We start from the raw sequence: 25,111 nt of genomic DNA, 5'->3' as shown, positions 1-25,111 counted from the left end.
TATTTATAGCTGTATGCTTGTACCTCAAAAATATTAAAAAAGGAAATTTATTTGAAGATACAACATGTGTTATGCGCAAATTTTTTTTTCTTTTCTTTTTCTGAATGATCACAATGCAGCTTTAATTTGGCCGCCCATTTTAAATAGAACTAAATAAATTGATAAATTAAGAAATGGTTTTCTTTCTTTAATAGTAACTCGTTTGTTTGACGATATTTTTCAAATGAGGTGTTTGATTCGACACTATCACAATTACCAAGCCGATCGATAACTCTATGTTGTATTTTCCATATATTTAAATATGACACTTCTATACTGTTACTTAAATTATTTTTTTCTCGTTATTATAGAAATTTGGTCTTTATTTTTGCGCTTATTGCAATTTCGGCTATGATCTATATCACATACCATGATTTGACAATGCATAGTAATATTAGATAGATTAATTTAAATACCAAACTTTTTTCATTTAATATTTTTCAGCTTTTTATTTATTTATTAATTTATTCTTAATATCAATGTTATCGCTTTACTAACTCTGCGTTTGTAAGATCGTGCGTCGTAAATATTGTAAATTGAATTTATTTTAATATAATGAGCAAATTTTTATTTTGATTCTTCTTAAAACTTAAAATGTTAATTTAAATACAATAAAAAGTGCTGCGGGCGCAAATGAATCTTTTTTAATAACTTATTTATTTACTTTATAATAATTTGTAATTGCTTTAATTGTTTTATTTTATTTCTCTTAATCACAGGGTCCGTACGGGCCAGACTTGATAAGTCATGGAATTCTCATAGAAAAACGTAATTTTACTTGTAACGTACTTGTACGTTTTTGATAACGTAATTTGCGACATTTCCCCTTTCGAAATTGAAATTTAAGAAGGAAAAAAAAGTTTTTTTCCACACCGATCTTTATTAGGTGCATCCATACCCAGATAAAAAAAAATCTGAATTGGCAAAATCAGTGGTAAGTCTCCACTCAGGGGGCGTCGCCTTTAGGCAGGGCATAATTAGTACAGTGACAGTGATTTATAAGAGAGAATCACTTAGGCTGTTCCATGGTCATTCAATGGTTAAGAAAATTGAACAGTGCCAGCGTTAGTTTCTTACACTTCAGATAAGTTATATACATTTCTTTTCTTTTTTTTATATATAGTATTACTTTTTGTGCTGATTTAGTATTTATCATGAAAGCAATTTTCTTTTTTTTAGTTATTTATTATTAATTTCGTTTCTTTAACATCTTAATTTTTACTTCTTTTTTTATCTATTTATCCATCTTATTTATAATAATTTTTTTTTTGTAAGAGAAAATCTTGACTAAGTGCATTTTTATTATTTTTTTTTTCGGGTTTTTTTTTCCTTCTCTTCTTGCAAAAGTTCATGAATTGATGAAGTACGATTTTACTTCGCTTCAATGCAGATTATTGGGTAGTATTTTTATTAAATTTTTTTAGAATGATTTAGTTTTTGAGAAGTTCTTTTATTTATTAGTTTGTTTATTTTTTATTAATAATTTCTCCGTTTATTTTTCGTTGTCTTGCAGCTTTGTTTCATATTTTAGGATAATTTATTTTATTTTTTAGCAGACAAAAACATGCGATTTTATACTTTATATTTTTTTTGCTTGTACTTTGATTTGTTAGTTTCTTTTTAGGGTGATTTGATATTAAAAATATGCCTTTTTTAATGTTTTTTTTTTCTTTTTTGCATAATTTATTTTTATTGTAACACTTTATTGCAATCTTATTTTCCTATAATTAACATTTTAATTGATGCTCATGTATTGGATATTTTAACTGTTTATTGCGTTTTTGTGTTAAAAAACAACGGTAGCGTTTCTAGCTTTCGGGAGCGCTTTTGTGTTCAAAAATGTTCTTACATTAATTTGGATTTAATTTTGATTTCACACAGATTTATTTGTATAAATTTTTTAAACAACTTCGGAACTATAAAAAAGTTTATTTTCTATTATTTTTTTATTGTTGCTCTGTAAATTCCTTTAGTCTTATTTACCCTTTCCTTGCAATTAATTATCATAGGGGTGCATAACCTGCGGCCCGCCTATTACTGAAGTACGGCCCGCGAGAGCTACTGATCACAATAAAAAATTTTAATCGCACTTTTGAGTCATTGCGTTTTGACACGTTCAATTTTAATAGATTCAATAGTAAACGTATGTTTAACGCGCTTTCTTTAATTCGAATTCATCGTAAATATAAATTATTTTGTTAAACACTTATTTCCACTTTGTAACGTGATTTCGAAAATCCTGAATTTTTTATTAATTTCAATAAACACTTTTTGGTGCAATTTATTTGTGACAATTTAATCTTAAATCTAAGTAATTTTTTTCCTTCTTTTTTTTGCTTTTCTTTCTTCTTTTAAGATATTTTTTTTTTTCGGTAGTTATTGCTATGCATTCCCACGTACTATAAAAAATTCCTATAATTTCATTACGACATGCGAATTTTAAATCTCACATTCGACAAACTTTATTCTTGCTGAGTTAAGCATAAATTTAAGTAATTATTATTACTTTTCTTTTTTTTGAATTGCCATACTTTTCCACGTGATTTTGTAACTACGATGTTATTACAACACGCAAAAAGGAATTTTTTTCTTCATTTTTTTTTAAAGAAAAGTTTATTAATAACGTTCATTGAAAAAAATGCTGTGTCATAATAAAAATGCCTATAAAAAGAAAAGTTAATGAAAAAGAAAAACAGAAAAAACAAATTGTTCTTGGTTCCTAAAACAAACTTTTAACACTGAAAATCAGTTTTCTATATTTCCAGTTATTTATATAACAGTACAGGGAAAGAGTGATATTAAATTAATAGTATGAGACGTTCTGTTAAAATGCTGCGTTATAATAAAAGCAGCAGAAAAAGTCAAGAAAAAAGAACTAAGTCAACAGAAATGCTCTGAAACAGAATAGAAAAAAGCAAAAATGAAAAGAAAAAAAAAATCGTTCTCAATTCTCAGAATTAGAAGTATTGAAAAAATAACGAAATAGATTTGTCTGATTAAAAAAAAAAAAAAAATAATTTTTTTTTTTTAAAAAAAGCAGTAATTCAAAAACTTGTGGTTCAGAATAAAGTAATCTAGTTTTCCAACTTTCTTTTTTCCCTTAGTCTTCTAGAAGATAAATTTGCAAGCCATGTGCAGAAACATGGATTTTAAAATTTTTGAAATTTATGTTAAAACTATTTCTTATAATAAACAATACTATAATATAGTCAAAATACAATTTTATATTTTTTATCATATCTATACAAATTCAAAAGAAGAAAAAAAAAAACTCAGAAAAAAATATTTTTAAAGAAATATTCTGAGGAATATTTGACTGCTCATTTAACCAACTGAATTTTTGACTAAAGTGCCAAATGCTCATTAAATCCTTAATTTAAATGCAATATGATAGCAACCTGAGAAATTCATAAGTGGTGGAAAACGTGAATTTTTAAACTGCTCACTGTTTGTTGCTTAAGTAATCATTTTCGATAAAAAAAAAAAGAAGATAACGTTTACTATATAAAAAAATCTAAGAATTAATAAAATGAAATAATAAAGTACATTACCAAATAAGTATTGAATTTTATTTTGAACTATAAGTTTTGTTTTTATTTTAGGTTTTTGTTGAAAACTTATAAGTTTTCTTCAATTAAAATATTTAATTTGAATTTATATTACTTAATTCAACACAAATTTTTTTCTTACTTTCATTCTGCGAGCATTGAAGTTTTTTTTTTATTAGAATTTATCTTTAAAATGAATTTTTGTATTGCATGATTTGATAAAAATGGCATTTTTTCTTTTTTTAAAAGTATTAGTTTTTTTTATTTTCAAATGAATTCTAATAATTGAACGACTTTAATTTTCAACAAATATATTATTAGGTTTATTGATAAAAAAAACTAGAACACTAATGTTAAAAGAAATATTACTACATTTGCCATTAACGTGTAAGTTTGATATTATTGCTGCGACTGAATTCAAGTATAAAACTTCCAGTATTTTTTATTTAAAATGACTGGAAGTATGAATTTTATTTTGCAATTTTTTTTTGTAAATATTGTTTTTTATGTATATACTTCAGAACTTCGTTTTCAACAGTTAAGCTTAAAAACGCAGTTTATTTTATTTTTTTATAAGGGAGAGCCAGATACATAATAAGTTTATTTTCAAGATTAATATTCATATTTTATCTGAAAATAGTTATTCTAATCATCAACTCGAGAAAGAAAAACATATCTGAAAAATTTCAGTTGTTTCCCCAGGTCTTTCAAAGGTATGTGTAAAATTTTAAATATATTTTTAGTGAACTAAGAAATATTGAGATAAAGGAAAAAAACCTCGTTTGAATTTTTTTTAAAATTTTTCAATTCAAACTGTAGCCTTTTTTCCTTGGAAAATTGTAGTTATACATTTGATAATTATAATTGTGATTAGTGATAAAAGTAAACTTATATATAATTATTCATTTTAACTATGCAAAGAAGGGTAAGATATTTGCCCTTTTTATAAAATACAATGTACTTTTTTGAACTTGCTGCCCTTTTTTTTAAAAGTATAGTGCCCTTTTCAATTTTTAGCACCCTGCCCTTTTTTTAGTCTAGAATGAACCCTGTGTTTTCATCCTTTTGACGCATTTTGAACACTCTAGTTTGGAAATATCATAGGCTTAAGAAATAGAGGGTGAAACTTCACCCACAATTTTGACAGGAGTGAGAAGGAAAAGATTACCATAAGATTTAACAAGATAGGTAAGTTCTTCCCTGTCACACTGAAACCCAAACTTTTTTTTTCATTATAATCATTATACAAGATAATATTTTAAAGTGGTCAGCATCTTTATTGTCTGAACTAACCTTTTTTTAATATTTTGCAGCTAGAGAGCTGATTTTGGCATGTCATATTTTCTTTAAGATTTTGGCTGACTCGAACTTCAGTATTTTCCCTATTTACCTGAAGAAGCTTCAGGTTCCTTAAAAAGTAATGTAGAAAACTTCTTTTCGAGTATATTCTATCCATTTTTACGAAAAGTCATTAAATTTGAGTTGATATGAAATATGGTCATAATTATCCTGTTTTTAAATTAATTATGATCATATACTTGTAATAAATTTTAATACAAACAGAAAATAACAATCAAAGGCAGAAAAAATATCAACGTCTTAGTTATTTACACTTTACAAAAAAAATTTTCTTTGTGGGTTGAAATCAAATTGAATAATATGTGCTGAAATTGTTATTCAAATACTTACTTCAGAATTATTTGAATACTGACTCAATATTTTTATTTAATGTTCTTGAAACTAAATATACAACTTGATAAAAAATATTTTTAAAAAAAATTCTTATTCAAGATGAGAATATTAAAATTAGCGCTAGTCACAATTACTCACTTGACCCTCATTAAAGCATAACCTAACTAGTCAAAAGTAGAAGAAACTTTAATTGAGAATTTAACATTATTTTATAGCATAAACTATGCTGGTAGCAGTTGGGGCGAAGATTTGAATATGCATTGTCATATAGCATGAAGCAATAGTTGAATTTTATACATTTTAACTAGTTGCCAAGCAATTGCAATTTGAATTGAAAATAAGTTTTTTTTTTATATTATGGAAAAGAATTATGCTTGCAGAAGTCAGAAAATGATTGCCATTTCACATTCAGCACAGGGATCCAGATAAATTCTAAGCTATCATTTTAATTGGAAAGTTGTCAGAATTTTGATTGACTATTCAATTTAATTTCAGGCTTAAAAATTAGCTATTAAAAAATATAAAACAGTGTCTACTGGTTTCTATAATAATAGGTTAGTAGAATAAGCTATTTATTATCATCAAATTTCTAAGAACAAAATAGTTTATTCATATATGATAATATTTAATTTTCTAAGGATTTTCCGAATCTATGACAGTCAGATATCAGAATCATAACTATTTGACAATTCATCAAAAATTGACTAAAATATGATAAAGTATTGGAGATAGAAAAATAAAACTAATTGATTTCATAATGGCTTTTAATATTATCTTGAAAACTTAGAAGATACAATGCAACATCTAATTCAAATTAATTATTTCCAATTTTTTATTTCACATGCATAACTAGGATTTTTTAAGGAAGTTTAAACATATCTGCAAAAAGTGTGTTTTCTATAGAGTTTTTTATTTTTATAACGTCTTTCTTAATTACTTATAGCTAGGGCTGCAGGTTTGTCGCGGCGCGAATTTCCACGAAATTGTCATCTTTTTTCCTAAAATCCGCAAATTTCTCAATATGTCTTGACTTGCGCGAAAATTGCTTAAAATTTGATTTTTTTTTTTCATTTTTTATTTATTATTTTTATTAAACAGAATTTTTTATTTTCCTGAACCTTAAATTGAACATGTAAAATTGATTAGATATTTAGATATTTATATTGATTAGATATTTATATTTAGATTATTAGACATGGTATTTTGCTATTATTCTATAATAGCAAAATGACACGAAAATAGTTCAGAGATAAGAGATAATCACAATCTTGTCAACTAAAGTGGTCTTTCTACACTTAGGGAAGGTAATTACCTTCCTGAAGTCAGTAAGAGTACAAAAGAAATTGGAATCACAAAAGAAGGAAAATGTTATAAATCAAATCAAATTGTTATACATGCTATTGCACTGGGCAATGAAATTTCTACTGCCTTTCTACATATCCAGTTAATTTTTCCTAGGCGGCTTCTTGTGATTTCTCAAATATGGATCAGTTTCTTAGATGAAGGGGAGGGGGACTAGTAGTTAGTAGGGACTTGTAACTAGTAGTTTGAATGTAGAATGCTTGAGTTTTCACAGCAATTACTTCTTAGAAAGCAACTGTCAAGGAATTGCGCGTTGGTGAAGGAAAACCGATTGAGTTTTGGAAATTAAAGACCGAACGCTCCAAATTTGGCGTTGATGCAGAAAGATCGCTTTCTAAGTATAAAAATATATTAAGTGACGAAAGACGAAGGATAAATGAGAATAATCTGACAATGTACAATACTTTGTTCCAAAATTCTGTTCATTAAAATAAAAATATTAATATTGCTTGAAATTCAAAGAAATACTTTTGTTGTGTATTTTTAAGCTTTTTTTTATTATTTGCGCAATATCTGTCTATTACATCATTTACATAATAAATTTTTTTATGTTTAGAATTTGTGTAATTTTCAAAATTTCCCACGATTTTTCCGCGAATTTGGGGTCTTTTTTCCCGTGACAAACTTGCAGCCCTACTTATAGCAGTTAACCACCTATACCTATAGTCGAATGAAAGTTAAAAATTTTAAAATTCATTAATTCAAAAGAGTTGGAAAAGAAGTTCTAAAACATATGTTAAAAAATATAATTTTTTACATTATTTACCAAAGACATTTACAAAACTATAAGAACATTGAATCAACTAAACCTTTTGAAACACCATTTGTCAAATGAGGACTGTTGCCTCCATACTCCTTACTATGAGACTCTAGCATGCTGGTTTCACCATTTGAATTTCCATCTAAATATAACAAATCCAAGAAACATAAGAACATTAAAAAAAAGCAGCAAGTATAATTGAAAAAAATTATTTAATAACACTAGTTTGCAGATTGATGAACAATACAATATTATTCTAACATTTCATAATTGAAGACCACTAAATTGAAAGGGAATTTTTTTTCCTTCTGAATTTAAGTTTCAAAATACAAATTCATTTTTCAATAAATGTATCAAAAGTTTAATTTTAAAAACTTGATGTGGTGAAGCAATTTAGATTTTAGTTGCTGTTGTAGGTTTATGTCGCACTAGATCTAAACAATAGGGTATATGCGATGGTCTAAAAACATCACTATAGGTCTGGTTTCTTAGGACAAGCGCCTTATCTGGGCGTCAGCGGGACGTCAACGTCCCGCTGACGCCAAAAAAATACTGGTTTGTTAGCTCAAGGCCTGGTTTCTTAGAACTAGCGCCTTATCTGGGCGTCAGCGGAAAGTTGACGTAGAGCTGACGCCAAAAAAATACTTTTTTGTTAGCTCAGCGTGAGCAGTCGGTCCAACGCAGACATTATCTCTCATTGCGCATGCGTTAATAACGTAAACAAATATTTATTTTGAATTTGTATTGATTTTGTTATTGTCGACCAGTGTTTTAGAGAACAAATAATGACTTTGTCCAAGAAAAAACACATTATAGCTGAGCTAAATGAAGAGTGCTATGTTTAATGAAGAAGCTATGTTTAATGTCAAAATCAAAATCTTGGCTGATTTCAATGTGCTGTTGGATGTTGTCCGCCATTGCTTCTGTGGTTAACGTCACGTTGTAATCCAACTGCAGTTGAGTTGGACGGCAATTGTAGTTCAAGATGAGCGTTCGATGACGTATGCTATCAAACTCACAAATGGACCAATCAGAGGTTAGCGCTGATTTCCAGCTGACGGCGTCCTTTCCTAAAAAACCAGGCCTTAAGGATGATCCGAACACAGGACATCACAATTTTTATCCTCTGCAGAGGGGGTGGCTCTTCTGCTTCAGTAGTGCGACAACCTGCACCCGCAGTTGAGCACTTCACAGTAGAACAGTTTACAAAGACAACAGTTACCTTTGCAGGCTAATCAAAGTAGTCACCCACATGCTCACTGACCATAGCCAATGATACTCAACTTGGGTGTTCAACTGGGAATTGCGTCTTAATGACCAGTCCGCTGCAGAAGTAAATTATGTAAGATAAAAATAAGTTTTAAATAATTGTTTTTTCCATGGTATTTCTGAATTTCAATTGATAAGCTTTCATTATTATAATGTACTAGTGGGCTGCACCCCCTGCTCGCTAACGCTCACCAACCCCCGAAAATTGCTATGCTATCTTATATGGTTTGCTTCGCAAACCAAGCTTGCTTTGCTCGCTACTAACTTAGGTGCATTGCAAATGCACAAAATTCTAAGATTTCAAAACAATCATTCAAATCCATATAAAAAAAAATTTTTTAATAAAATTACATCTTTTTAGTAAATACTAAGTCATTAAAATAAATTTGAATTCAAATAAATGACATGTAATTCATTAAACCTATTAGAAATGTGCTATAGTATAATTCGCAATATAAATCAAAAATCGTCAAATAAATTCGTAATACATAAATTCGTGAAAAAAAAAAGCGCTTTCGACAAAATACTAAAATAGAGATCTATCGACAAAGACTACTCACTTCTGCCTCGCTTAATAGTATGAGATTGCCACAACTAATGCTCTCTGGTTATTTCAGTTTCCGTTTTTAAAAGCGCTATATGTTGAGCCACCTCAGCTAGATTTGTCATGTGACATTTTTAGAGGCAATCATTGGTCGATTCACCGTGTAAGAGAAATAGTAACGTAAACAAAACAAAGCAAACGTTGCCACCGGCAGAAAAGAAATACAGCCAAAATTTGGGAGTCACGTAAGAGAATTATATATATTAGATTTTATGGACAAATCAAGTAGCTGCTGCTAGCAAATAAAAGAATAAAAATTAATGTGCATATAGATGAAAATTAACTCTGTGATAACTCTTTAAATTAACTCTATACACACATAAAAGTTGCATTTCGAGCTACACTTTCCTCTTGTGAGGAAAGTTAGTAATCTTGTGCTATTACATCTTGATTAAAAAGTAAAATGTTGTTTAAGAGAGAAATGTATTTAACACTTGCTTATTTGAAGGATCCCCAGAGAGTTTAAAGAAATTTAAATTAAAGCATTTAACATGGAGAAAAATGAATTCATAATTTCAGCAATATAGTGACTTAGAAATATGCAAACTTTAAATAATTTTAAAACATCTTTAAAGTAGTGCATATTTTTGTTGCAATTAATCAGTCTGAATTGGTTTCTGAAATAATTATGAAGCACAATTAATAAACTTACATTTCATATTTTATTGAAGAAAAAAGTAAGATTTAGAGAATAGGGTGAAATAGTAAAATTGATAATACATACCTTTATTTTCAAAACCATTCATTAATGAGTTTTTTTTACCCCTATCAAATTGTTTCCCTGCTTTTGTTGAAGGTTTGAAATTGTAAAAATCTATATAGAATATAAGAAAAGAATTTTCAGAAAGAGTATTAATTAAGAAAAAAAATTTAAAAATAAATAAATTAAAAGCATGTTTTTATTGTGCAGTTAAAAATTCATTAAAATTATAGTCTTACTTCTTTCATTCTGCACTTTTCTTATGATTCAATTATAAAAACTTTGTTATAAGAATTAAAATTTATAATATTTTTCAGTCAAAGGTTCAGTCAAAATGCCATTCTAAAATTATGTGCTAACGCTTATATGAAGTTTTTATATCAAACATTATTTAGAACATAAGAACAGCCATGGATAGATTTTGCAAAAATGATGCTGCAATTTTTTAAGACTAGGTGGCTCAAATTCTTAAAATTGCCTTAAAAAAAACTGAAACAGAATAGAGAAAAAACATAATTTGAAATCATATATACATACAATTAAATTATATACACAATTGTATTATATATATATATATATATATATATATATATATATATATATATATATATATATATATATATATATATATATATATATATATATGTGTGTGTTTAGATTTTTCAATATTGGTTCCAGAATGACTTTCAATATTGGAACAAGATTCATTTCTATCTAGGACCATTATTGAAAAATATAGACATCCCAATGTTTACCCAACATTATAAATCTATAAAGGTCACACATAGAAAATGATATTGGTTCATTATTGAAAACCATTCTAGGACCAATATTACAAAATATAGACACCCTTATATTGGCTTGTATTTAGTTATTTGAGGCACACGTGTTCAGATCACGTGGGAAAGTCACCTATGTAGATTGTTTATTGAAACAAGCTTGTCTACGAGCAGCCTTTGTGGTGCTAAGTTGCCGACAATGTCAACCCTCATCTATTATGAGGTAACTCAAGATAGAATCAGGTTAACATATATACTAGCGAACTGGAATTTAAAGGTTATAGTGGTAATTAAGCTACAGGCTCTATATCGTAAGCCTACACGGATCTTACATAGAAATTAATATTGGTCCTCAACTCACCCAAGATATCATCCTGCTCTTAAACGAAATAACCACGGCCCAAAGAACATGTATCCTTCAATGGATACCAGCACACGTCAATACTGATGGTAATGAGAAAGCTATAGATAGATAGCCCGAGATAACTCCCAAATTTCCGACAGCCTGACCCTAACTGATGCTGATGCGATAGCCAGCCGCAGACTACTTTTTGCTACCTCTCAAAAGCACTCCATCTCTGCCTTAAACTGTGATCGAGCCATTTCCACAACCATAGCTAGATTGAGGACTAAAATTCTTCAAGGGAATGAAAATATCTCCCGATGGTCATCGAAGCTACAGAAGTTGCCCTCACTGCATCGACACCGAACTCTCTCCCGACCATGTCTTTGATTGCCCAGCCATATTGGCGAAGCTCTTCAGGATCTATCTGGATCCCCTGCAGCAACTCCTCTATTCCATAGAGATTAGTGATGTGGCCAAAGCTGTTTTAGATACTCTTGGACAAATTTAATTTTCCTTGCACTACTGGACAAGACAACAATATTGGTCCTATGTTCAAAACCATTCGAGGACCAATATTATAAAATATAGACACCCCAATAGTGGCCCTATATTGTAAACCTATAAAGGTCCTAAATGAAAATAAATATTTGGACAGAATATAAACCAATTCTAGGACCTATTATTACAAAACTTATACACCTCATTCTCAGTCCGATATCGAAAGCCATTCTAAATCCATTCTCTAGAAATATATAAGACCATTATAGACTTGAAATTAAGAACCAGTTTTGTATTTACATCTAATGAACCTGGAAAGACTTATAGGCCTTTAATAATATCCATTTCTATATTTAGTTCCTTAATAAGTGTTTTACAATACAAACAACAGATTTAACCTATAATAGACTTTTCTATTTTGCTCAAAGACATTTTTGATTATTTCACAATAGTCCAAGTACAATATAAAAATTCACCCTTTGAAAAGAAATATTTTTTTCTTTGTTTGTCTTTTAAACTTCTGATAGTTCATATAAAATTTTTCTAAAATTGCACAGGATAGAAAGAAACTTTTTGCTTAGGATTATTTATTATGAAATAAGAAAACCACTGTGTTAAGGCTTTACATTAAAACTCTAGAGCCCTGATGGCTCAGGGGATAGAGCGTTTGCCTTTTAATGAGGAACCGGGTTTGAATCCTAGCAATGGCTGGTCGATGCGAACTCTGCACCCAGGTCGTACTGAGTGCAAGCTAGCATAAAATATCCTCAGTGGTAACCGTATCATGGTTTAGAGTTCCCTGACTGTTAGGCTAACCAAGGGAGGTTTTCCTCTCCATGCTACTCAAATGCAAGTTAGTTCCATCAAAAAGTTACAAATGAAGGCAAATTTATCTCAATGCTTGATCAAGGGCCGGGATAGCCTGGTCGGTAGGGCGCTGGGCCCATATCCAAGAGGTCGTGGGTTCGATCCTCGCCGGCGGAAGACTCCCCGTGTAGTAAATGATGACTGATGCACGTTAAATCTGTCGAGTCTTAAAGTCCTCCATGTTCCCACAACAAATCAAAACCTCTGGGGGTACTGATCCAGGAGTTTCCTTGTCTTCTGGATTGGTTCAAAATTACAAGGCTACGGAGTTGAACGTAAGTAGTCGTAAACCCATGAAATTGGGTAGGCTGTTCAACGACGGTTATAAAATAAAATAAAATGCTTGATCAAGGAGTTCCCTTGCCTTTTGGATTAGGATCAAAATTAAAAGTTTACGGAGTTGAACATTGGTAGTCGTAAACCCAGAACTGGGTCGGCTGTTCAACGGCAGTTATAAAATAAGACATTTGCCTTGGTCAAAATGACAAGTTCTGATAGTCGAAAATCGAGTTACCAAGCACTGTATGTTATGATTTTATTATAAAAGTAGCACTGGAGTTATATTGATGGCTATCCCCACATGAGATTTGAAAACAACTAAGTATGATTTTAGAAAAAAGCGTTTATTATTTTACCTTTTAGGTTTCATTTAACGGCCATAAAATATCGAGTTAATCGGCCAATTTTAAATAGGGTATACATTAGATAAATAACGTCCTTAAATTATCGCGTGAATCGTACAATTCTATATATATATATATGGCGTATATCGGTTGAGTAACGGCCACAAAATATAGGGTCAATCAGACAATTTTAGGTAGGTTTTATATTGTCTTAATAACGGCTATAAAACATCGTTTCAGTTGGACACTTCTATATAGAACCAACATAGGCTGAATAACTGTTACAAAATATCGGGTGAACTTGACAATTCTGTATAGGGCTGATATTGGCGAAATAACGGTAATAAAATATCGGATCAATTGGATTAATTTATATAGGGTAAACTTTGGCTGAATAGTGGCTATATGATATCGAGTGAATTGAACAATTCTATATATAGCCTATATTGGTTGAGTAACGGTTATAAAATATGGAGACAATTGTACAATTTCAAAGAGGGTTTATATTGGCTGAATAATGGTTAAAAAAATACTGGATGAATCAAACTATTCTACATAGGGCCCACATTTATTATATAACGGCTTTAAAATATTGTGTGAATCGTAAAATTTTATCTATGGTCAATATTGGCTGAGTAACGGCTATAAAATATCGGGACAATTGTTCAAAGTTATGCAGGGTTTATATTGGGTGAATAACAGCTATAAAACATCGGTAGAGTACGACACTTCTATATTGAACTGATATAGTCTGAATAATGGCTTTAAAATATTGGGTGAACTTAACAAATCTGTATAGGGCCAATATTGGGAAAATAAGGGAAAAAATATGAGATGAATTTGATAATTTTATATAGGATAAACAGCGGCTGAATAGTGGCTATAAAATTTCGGGTGAATCGAACATTTCTATACCTGTCCAATATTGGCAAAATAATGGCCCTTTAAAACCTTGTTGAGCCAAGATTGGTGAATATTGGCCCAATGAGTTCCCAAGTTATTTTGCTACTGGGGTGTATATATATATAGACGCACATACATACACAGGGTGTGGTAAAAAAAAAAACAGGACAAAAATTTTTTGATATAACTTTTTTAAAATAAATTGATTAATAAAATATAACAAATAATAAAATACTACAAATAGTAAGAAGAGTAGACTTTTACTAATAAATAAATTTAATTGGTTTCACAGTGGCCAATTAAATTTATTTGTAAAAGTTTATTACTCTTACTTATTACATTTTGTTAATTCATTTAATCTATACATAATAATAAAAGCGGCTGTGTGTCTGTCTGTAATCACAATATATCGCCCCAGAAGCCTCGCCCAGGCACGAAACTTGACACAAAATTGTGTTTTGACATAATGAAGAAGTATTTTTTTTCTTTTTCGAAAATTTGGATTAGTTTTTTAGTTATCAGTCATTTTGTAAGAAAATCTACGCTTTTTCGTCTTCAAATAAGAGCCATATTAAAAAAACTATTAAAAAATGCATATCTCTTATAAATGTATGCTAATGCGAGCCTTGCAATTGAAATATTAAATTTCGACAACTTAAACCAATAATATACGAAGGAATTAATAATTTAATTGTAAGGTTCGCATTAGTTTACATTTATCAAAGTGGAGAAAAGTTTAACTTTTGTATTAAAAATGTGGCAACATATTCCATACGTAAATAGAACGCTTCGCTTTGATATATTTGTCGCTGTTCATAATTGTTATAATCAGTTTTTCTTCGTCTTTCCACGATCTATTTTTTTTTCTTAAGCGAAGACGATAATTTTTGTAGCAATGTAGAAATAGAAATTGATACCATAAAAAATTATATAGAAATAGAAATTGATACCATAAAAAATTAATTCGTTTTTGGGGTAGACTATATTTGAAGGTGCCCCCGCCAAGTTGTGATCGAGGTTGATCGCCAAGCTGGGCGATGTTGAAAACCAATCGTTATTCTGATTAGTTTAGATTTTAATCGTGATTCTGATTGGTTAAGAATTTAGCGTTGTTTTTAAATGTAATTTCAGAGATCCGTTAGTTCTACTTTGGATACTGGCTGGTAAGGTTACTTTTGCTTCTGGTACTAAAAATGAATACTGTCAATAAGACAAATCTTAAGTTTCTGTACGATTTGAATAACAAAGGAAAAAAAGTAGTGATTGACTGGTGTATGAATGAAGGCTTAATTAGTAATAGATATAAATGTCCTATTTGTGGGAAAGATGTCTCTGGTTGAACGTAAAGATTGATCAGATGGATTTGAATGGGTCGTGTGAAAGGTTCAAATGCTCCCAACATAAAAAGATCTATTAGAAAGGGATCGTAGTTTAGACAGTACCTAACTGCAATTAGAGAATTCTGTGCACCAAAATCTGAAGATATTCAAGCTTAATGAAGAAGTGAGTTATTTTTCTCTTTTTCTTTCTGTGCTTACTCCATTAATTATTTTTTCGATTCAAAATGCATTTTAGTGGGTTTATTAATTTTGATTCTATTCTGTTCACTGCAATTTTAAAAAGCTTTGTTTAAATTTTCAATTGTTTCATTGAAATATCACTATGTTTTGGCCGCTATTCCTGTTATCACGGAGTTCTGGCAACCAAGTAAGACGCCAAACATAAGTCGCCGATTTCGCCAAGGGGCACCCTCAAGTATATTTTCCCCCGTTTTTGTGTTCTTTTCATGTATTTAGCACTTTAGTTTTTTTTCTTAAGCGTTGTAGCCATATAATATATAAAATAGGAATGAAATTGTTTTTGAAGGAACGATCACACTTACCTTGGATCTCTTTGGTTTTTCTATTCTTTATTTTAACAGTTTTTATTAAATGTAATTAGTTATTTCAGAAAGTTTCAGTTTGCAGGTAAGCACTTAGATTTTAATACTGAAGTTTCATGATTTGCTTTCATAGTATGCTCTAAAGTATTCGTTGACTTCTTAAAAGCCCGATTACTGACATGATGGCAGAACCGCCTTCCAAAAAACTTTGTATTTTGTCAAAGAAAAGGATATTAAGAGATTCTCAAGGAAGAAGAAGGGCCCAAGAAACGTCTGTGGAACGTCAAAGAAGGATGGAACATGACCGAATTTCGACAAGTTATTCTAGAGCCCAAGAAGTATCAGATAAACGTCAAAGAAGATTAGAAGAGGTTTTCACCTATTGGCCAATGATGATTTCGAAAGCAACTTTTGTATTATGCTTTTACAATTTCTGAGGCCTTTTTTTTAAATAAAAAAAAAACAAGTCTCCACCTGATAGTTATATTATAGGTTAGGTTACCATAGGCCTTATGTTACCATACCAAAGTTACATCTTCAAACATCCTCAAGAGCTATAACACATCTGCAACAGAACTGGATATGAAGACAAAATTGCAGGACAGGAACACTTTAATTATCCACTAATTTTCAGATTTCCTGCTATGTTTTAAAAAACTTTATTTGTGAAAACCGTTAGCGTGGCGGACAGCTGGCCGCCTTTAGCGGCTAGTTATATTAATAAAGTTATCTCAAAAATGATTAATCCAGGTTTTTTTTGCCACACCCTGTATATATATGCATTTTTCATTTTCTTCCTTGCTTCATTTATAATTTTTCAATCACATACATGGTTAACCACAGCATACTATGGTTTTGTGAAATTTGGCTACTTGCCAAATAGGGGTGAAAACGAAATTTTTGAGTAGGAAATGTGTTTTATCTTAAACATAAATGTCACAAGTTTGGCAGTTGCCACCATCTCAAATTCCCTGATTTTTTTTAGACTATTTCAAAATTCCCCGACTTTTCCCTGTTTTCTAAGTAGCGTAGTAACTTTGACAAGTGCTGATATTGGCTTAGAAACGCAAAGCGTAGTTAAAGAATTTGAAGGAATTGGATGGAAGATTCATATCAATAAACAAATTATTATAGTCCGTTCAGCGAAAAGATAGACAAGGTGTAAACAAGAAAATATATCACTTATCAGGGTCAATCCCGAGGTGCTAAATAGGCGGTGAATATTTATTACCTTTTTTACTCATACAATGATGGAGAACGAAAACAATTCAGTGTTTAGTTCTGTTAAAAAGCACACGAAAAAACCACACTTGAAGAAAACTGAAAAAGAAATTGTTTTAAACAGTTATTGAGTTGAATTGGAACCATTTCCTGGCATCTCGATATCGGAGGCAGACGAGCGTGTAGCTCATGCAACTGGAATGTATTAAGCTTCTGCTTTTAATATGATTTATGAATTTAAAAATAAAGGAGCCATTCACCAAAGAGAAAAGCCAAGACAGTGTGCCTGAGGTACAAACAGTGCACTAGTAGAAAGGGAAAAAATTATTTTATGAAGGAGAAAACTCCTTTGACCAATGAAAACAATGAGACAGCAAAGACATAAGATACATATGGATGAAACGTGATTAAATGCAAGTCATGCAATTTTTAAAGTATGGACATATACAACTGTAACAATATCTAAAGAAATACTTTTATCTGCTCTTTCTACAGGTAGGAAAGCTCCATTTGGTAAAGGCAAATGACCGATCATTATAATTATAGGTAGAGATGCAGGATTTTTAAAAGAAGGCCTAATTTTTAAATCAAATAAAAACAAAGATTACTATGAAGATATAGATTCAGCTTGTTTTGAGAAGTGGTTCGATGGCATTCTTCCCCTTTTGAACAAGATGCTGTTATAGTTATGAGTAATGCACCATGCCATTAAAGAAAAGAAAAGCTTCTGGATATAACTTGGTGAAAAGAACAAATCATAGACAGAATTAAAGCTAAAAATATTTTTTGTGAACGGCAGTTAAAGGCAGACTTACTGGCTATGGTGAAAGAAAACAAACAAAATAAATTTGATGTGGACGAAATTGCTATAAGTCATAACAAATCAATTTTAAGATTACTACCATATCATTGCGAACTTATTCAAATCGAGTTGGGCATAAGAAATTTTTTTTTGTAGTTATAGAGAACAAAACTTTTAGTTGGTGATGCAGAAGGATTGTGAAAAAAATTTAATGGTGTTGGACCAACAGAGGGGAATAATTACATAGAAATAGTGAAACAAATAGAAAATCATATGTGGGAATTAGATTACCCAATTGAAAATACTATAGATTTAATCGTTATCAATGTAGCTTCTAACAGTGATTTGTCATGTTCATTCGATGTTAAGATAAGTACTTTATCTTACAACTTTTTGCTTAAATCAATTATTTACATTTATAAATAAATTGGTTATTGTTATTTATATTTAAATTTACTAATAATATTTTTATCTTACCTTTAACATGTTGCTGTATCAGCTAATAATGTAAAAATTTACGGCTGAATTTTACACTATCATTTTGTTATTTTTTTATATCATAGCAAGCATAATAATATAAAATTAATAAGTTTGCAAGTAAGTGGTTTACAATTGCATGAATACTTTAAAATAGAAATTCTATTTTTAGTATATTAGAAATTTAGAGTTTCATAGTATTCTCTATCAATCATGCATTTATAGCAAACAAAATAACTACTCTGTAATTCGTTTCTATCATAAGTCTGCAAAAATAAAAAACACAGAAAAAATCCTCAAATGTAGCTAACTAGATCGAGATTTTGGCAATCAATCTGATTACTATTAGTCTATCTTTTCTGTGAACACACTATAAATAATAAAAAAGTTGCAATAATAAAAAGTAGTGATGTAATTCTAAAAATGCTTCAATTTCACATATTTGTTTTCATGAAGGAAAAATTAAGAATCTAGAAAGATTGGCTAAAATTAATGAATAATGCTAAAAAATGTCATTTGAAAATTTTATTTTACAAATTATATTAAATAATAGTTATTCTTCATTGACATAGAGATACTCTGTTGCCAATTATTCTATCATTTTTATAATACTTTTTCAGGTAAAATATGTTTTCATCAAAATAAGTCTAGTATTTAAGAGTAAATATATATAATAATTTTGTGTACTTACAATATACTGACCTCACGTTATGACAATCTTTTTCGTTTGGATAATAAAGCATGTTATATTTAGTGTGAATTATATAACGGTGTATAATATAAGATTACATTATGTAATATACTGAACTTTCTTCATAATACAAAAACACAGTATTTTTATGCCCGTTGTTTTAAGATGAACTAATCTTAAAAATAATTTATTCCAGATAATCTTTATATTATATATATATATATATATATATATATATATATATATATATATATATATATATATATATATATATATATATATATATATATATATATATGATACGAGCTCCAATATTTTTTGAAAAAATTTTATCCTCAAAATATGAACTGATTAATGAACTTGTATGTTTGTTTAGGAACATAATATGAATCTAAAATTAAAAGGCTTAATCCTAGTATACGTTACATAGTAGATTTGGCAAAATTGGCAATGTTTGGAAGATTGATACGGTTTGTAACCAATAGTTGAAGATTTGTCTAGACATTAATTTTTTTAATGACTCTTTTCTAATTGTGCAGATTCAAAAAATAAGGAGATTGTATTTCGTACTGGAAATGGATATTTGACATTATGTTGATGTATATGACTGATTTCTATTTCTGCAAATGGGAGAAGACTACTGACATAATGGATGTTTTATTTTGTCCAAGCAATATTTTATGCAGAAATTTAATTGCCAAATTTTAGTTTTAGGATTGAATTAATTTTTCCTATGTAATGAATGCTATGGTAGGTGTTATTTTGAATAGAATATTGTATGTGCATAATAAGTGTGGTTGTACATGAAAAGATTTAATATTATGTCGGATAAATTTTTTATTCCTGAGCAATTGCTAAAAAGTGGTATAATTTTCTTTCAGATATTTTGAAGAAAATAAATGTAATACACCTATTAGCTCCCATACCACAGGTCATGGGTTCGATCCTCGGAAGGGGCAAGGTTGACTCAGCCTTTCATTCCTTCAATGGGTCGATAAATGAGTACCAAGCATGCTTGGGAACTAAACACTGGGGGCTCTGCGTTCGGCTGACCACCTGACCAGAACATCTGCTCCTGCACCCCAGAGCCCAAGGTCAAGAAAACTGAGATGGGCACAGTAGGCCTTGGTCTTCTATGGGCTGCCACGCCACTGAGTTTAGTTTTAGATACACATATTAAAAGTTAGTAACTTCAATGTGTTTAGTGTTGTGCCACTGAGTTTAGTTTTGGATACACATATTAAAAGTTAGTAACTTCAATGTGTTTAGTGTTGTATCTTTCTTTTATGCCTGTTTAGTGTAGTTTAATAATAGTTTTGCTTCCTATATCACTATATTTTTATAAAACTTCTAACAGAAACATATCAAAACATGTTTAGTGAAAGAATAGTTTGATGTTATCTTAATATGCGATCTACCTGTGTAATATACATTTATTCTTTTATTAGTTACATTTTAGCATTGCTCTTTTAGTGTGACATTGTCTGGTAAACATTTGCTCTATATATGTTTGCTATTCTCAGGTTACAATTTCCCTTATTTTCGCCAACGCCAATTCTGAGCAACAATTGTAATAAACGTCATTGGCAATAATTTAGCATCAATGCATCATTTCAGAGTTACCAACATTTTTCAAAATTGCACCGTAAGTTGTAATGTATACAAGAATTTTACCAATTAAAAACTGTTAATGACTAAAGAAAACAAACATTCAAATATCAAAATATAATATAATTACTTTGCTCAGGGAACTTGGCAGCCATTTTGGTTACAGAATCTATGACAAAGAAGAAAAAAATCCATTAATTTCTAAGAATTGTTTTTAAGCAATAGAAATAAAAATAAATTTAGTCTAAAAAATAAGAATGAGATTATATCTAGAAGCAAATTTTTTTTCTTTCTAAATGATCCACAATATCTTTATAATATAACTTAAAATATAGAAGCCCTATTTCATATTTCTGATATTCAAAGAAAGCATTCTGTTAATGCATCATTAAAGCACTTTTAAGTTGCTGAACTATGTATGGCATTGAAGTAGAAATTACTGCTGCACAAAACAAACAATGATAAACACGATAAACAATAATAAATTGTTTGATCTTATATATACAGCGATTCTGCTTACCAATCTAACCAGTCAAACATAAAAAAAAAGTTATTATGAGTCTCAGGGAACGTGTAATTCTCCAGTAAGAAATAAAATACAGCGCGTCGGCAGAACTATAACCAATCCTAAAATAGATAAATTCACAGATGATAATTAATTTATGAATACTTGGCATTTAATTTAACTTAAAAATATATAACCAAACTAAAAATATATTCATTACTTCTCTTTGCTAAAAGATTAAAGAGAAAATTAGAATACTTCTCAATATCATATTACATCATTGCTTTTTGTTGATGCAGCCATTTGATCAATCCAAATTAAAAACTTTTACTGTTCAAATATTGTTTCGAAATTCTTAGTTTTATTTTCCAATAGAAAGAATAATTATAAATGTGCATATTAATAGATGGATTATGAGGTAAAACATTCATAATTTAAATAAGAACTCTTTTTTAAAGCATTTGCTTGACCAATAAGTTTGAAAGTCTTTGATCTTAAGGAACTGCAGTATCTAAAATCTACAATACTGGAATGACATGTCACTCATACATAAACATATTATCAGGGTCTGCAAAAAAGATGGGCGATCGCCCAGAGCACTGGATTATGGGACGCCGAACAAGACCTAAATTTAATGTTCTCAAAATTATTCATTTCCTTTTTTTTAACTATATATATATACATATATGTGTAGTCGAAGTGTGGCTCAGGTGCCCCAGGTTCTAATCCCAGAGGTGGCTGATCAATACAGATTCTGCTTCTGCCTCACACTGATTATAGTGTTCACTTAAAATATCCTTAGTGGCAGATGGATCACAATCATATCTTAGAATCCCCTTAATGCTGTATAACTGTTAAAGGTTTTCACGGTTCTCCTCTCCATGCAAAGCAATCCATCTGGTGTGGGAGGCACTGTACATTATATTAATTACCTAGATAACATAATAAAATACCTATCTAACATTATATAGGTATACATAATAGGTATAATATATAGGTTTGGAAAAAATACCTATATAACATTATATAGGTACTTTTGCCCCAGTGCCGGTTTGCTTAGTTAAACTTTTTTTATTAAGAGAATTACATTTTCTTTTTATTTAGAATGTTAAATATTTATTTTCAGTTTATGAAAGCAAATGACTACTTTAATTAATGATTTAATGTACTTTTATTCATACTTATGAATTTAAGTAAATGTATAGCATTTGCATTTTTAGGTTTCAGACTGGGGTTCGAAAATGATTCTCTGAAATATGATTTTCTGGCAGAAAAATTGTAAATAAAAGTGCAAAAACCAAGTTTCAACAGTGAGACTACACCAGCGAGGCTCGAGAACATCTTCCATTGGCACTGCGTATTATGTTTGTTTGATTTAAAATTAAACATTTTAAAAGTTAAAATTATTATGGTTAATGAAGTAACTGAGAGTTATCACATTATTTGCAATGTTATTGGCTTTCCTGTATTAGCACACTATCAAGAACTTACTAATATATTTTATTATAATCTACCTACTGTGCAAGTTGCCCTGCACTCAAAAAAGGTTGAGCACCCTTATTCTGAATTATTTGAAATAAAATATATAAAATACCTAATATCACCCTTGAACTTTAATTTGAATTTACTGGTACTTAATACTACATTTAAACTAATTAATTTTGTCTAATGTAATCTAACTTAATTGACAAATTTGGTGCAAGTTTTGTCAACATTATCAAGCCTCTTTGAATCATGAAGAACACAAATTTAATGAAGATTTTCAAAAGGATTACAATTAAAATACTAATTGCAATTAAATTCCTTTTTTAACCAAAATTAACAATAAGAATTGTAAAAGATCAAAAACCAGAATGCTCTATCGAGCTAATCCTTGTTTAAGATAATTTCAAAAGAAAATTGCACAAGTGAACAATAATCGTACATATTTAACTGCCCTGAACCATAGAATAGATACAGATTTTCAATAAGCCTCTTTTTTTAATTGCAAAACTGATCAGATTGATCTCCAAAACTATTTTTTTAAAAAAAAAGGCAAAAGTACGAGTTTAAAACAAACATAATGGCATATTATACAGTAAGAAACATAGATAGTGATATACAATCAGTTATTGCTTAATGTTCCACAATTAACTAAATTAAACAATGGTAAATTTCAAATATATTTCGGGAAACAGCACAAGTAAAACAAAATTAAACTAACTCTATTAAGTTCAGTAAATAAAATATTTGCCTCTAAAAGTGTCAAATACATGTTTGTTTGACACATTGTAAACAATCAGCACATAAATGTTTTTGCATCAGCAAATAATGCATTTCAAATAATGATTGAACTATATCATTATTCAATTCTTATATTATATAACGATAATATTAAAATTAAGTATGCATCTGAAACATTTTGAAACTAAGCAAAAAATGTAAACAAAAGCTTTGCATCGTTGATTACCACCGGGTATACTACGCATTAACGAACAATATAATTTAAATAAATCATAAGAGAGTTAACATTCAAAACATTTGAAAGGTAAGTTGAGTATAGAATAGTAACATCATATAAAATTGTAGCAATCATTAGCGTATATCTCTAAATAACAATTTACGTTTATCCCACACACAAGAGGATGCAGTACTACACCAGCTGACATGTTATGAAGGCACGACTTGACAGGTAAAGAGAGGTCAATTAAACGTCAGAAGCTAAATTTATTAAATAGATGCTTACTTTGTGTATCTTAGGAAGATGTTTAAACTTATTAAAAAGTAATATTAATTCTCTATTGACGCCATTTTCACTTCACTAGACAATAACTTATCTATTTAACATTTATCACTAGAAAAAACAACATAAATTAACTGAAGAAGTTCTATGGCCTGAAACCATTTTCATGACCTAGGAGATAACTTTTTTACTGTATCTCCGTGAGATCGTTCATTTTCAATCCGCAATGTTTTTTTGATTTCACATGGAAAGACATTGCCCACTAGAAACTTCCATGAAATAAATAAATACTTTCCAACGTTTACGGTAAGTGATAGTATTTGCTTGGAAATTAGTGATCATGCGCAGAACTGGTGCGCGTACTATGTTTTACAAATATATCTGAAAGTGGGGAACGAAATGGGTGATAGGTGGCGTAGAGCAGGCCTCTATACCTATGGCAACACTTTACACGAGCTAGTAGAGTCTTATAGAAGTAAGAAGTACGCTAGTATCTCTCGTAATTTTTAAATAGATCAAAAACTTTTAAGTTTGAAAACTGTTTGAAACTGAAAACTATATTGAACATAGCTCTAAAAGAAAGCATCATGGAAATTAAAAAAATATATTTTTATATTTTTAACAATTCAATCCGGAAAATGTTATGAAAGAGGAAAATATCGTAGCGTATTCCTATATAACTCAGAAGAGGAGGAGAGGAAGGAACGATCCAGTCATGGAACCGGTGTTCACCCCAGAGGGTGTATTCGAACGTTGTGATCGCGAATAGTTGACTGAATGTAAACAATAACAAGCTTGTGGCGTAACTACCACTATAAATATTAAATACCGAATCACTAGTATATAAGACATGTTAACTTGATTCATTCGTGAGGAACCTTTTGATAAATGAAGGTTGACATCATCGATAATTAATTCCCCACAAATGGTGACCTGCGGACGTGATAAGAACTTGCCAACATTGATGGATGATCCACATTAAAACAGTTGATTTGCTTAAAAAATGAAAAGATCCGATGAAGTAAATAAAGTCTCCCTGTAATAAACAGAGAAAAAAAATGAGCGAAATACTATAAACAAAAAAAAATGAAGAAAAAATATATAATGGCAAAAATGATAAAAATAAATAAACAGCACGAATCAACCAGTGGTATTCATTCATCGAATTTTATCACAGATAAAATTCTAGAAGGGGAGTAATGTGGCGTAACTA

At 29.7% G+C, this 25,111-nt stretch overlaps 1 protein-coding gene across 13 annotated transcripts in view; it reads right to left on the bottom strand.

The window, feature by feature from the left end:
- The window catches only part of LOC107452551 (uncharacterized), a 90,500-nt gene extending 66,224 nt beyond the window's left edge, over positions 1-24,276 (bottom strand). For 11 of the 13 annotated variants that reach the window (XM_071177478.2, XM_043046746.3, XM_043046744.3 and 8 more), the window contains exons 1-4: positions 23,902-24,241; positions 20,802-20,840; positions 9,999-10,088; positions 7,451-7,543 (exon numbers count right to left, since the gene is read on the bottom strand). In XM_071177478.2, the coding sequence (XP_071033579.1) occupies positions 7,451-7,543; positions 9,999-10,088; positions 20,802-20,826 (208 nt within the window). In that variant the 5' untranslated portion in view covers positions 20,827-20,840; positions 23,902-24,241. Of the gene's footprint in view, positions 1-7,450; positions 7,544-9,998; positions 10,089-20,801; positions 20,841-21,191; positions 21,389-23,901 lie in introns of those variants that run through there. The other 2 variants (XM_043046741.3, XM_043046742.3) reach the window with 2 other exon arrangements.
- Positions 24,277-25,111: the final 835 nt, after the last annotated feature.

This window comes from Parasteatoda tepidariorum, chromosome 2 (assembly GCF_982258835.1).
Source record: "Parasteatoda tepidariorum strain Cologne lab strain chromosome 2, Ptep-v5.0, whole genome shotgun sequence".
Classification (NCBI taxonomy): Eukaryota; Metazoa; Arthropoda; class Arachnida; order Araneae; family Theridiidae; genus Parasteatoda; species Parasteatoda tepidariorum.
This window is presented reverse-complemented; position numbering and strand designations above follow the sequence as displayed.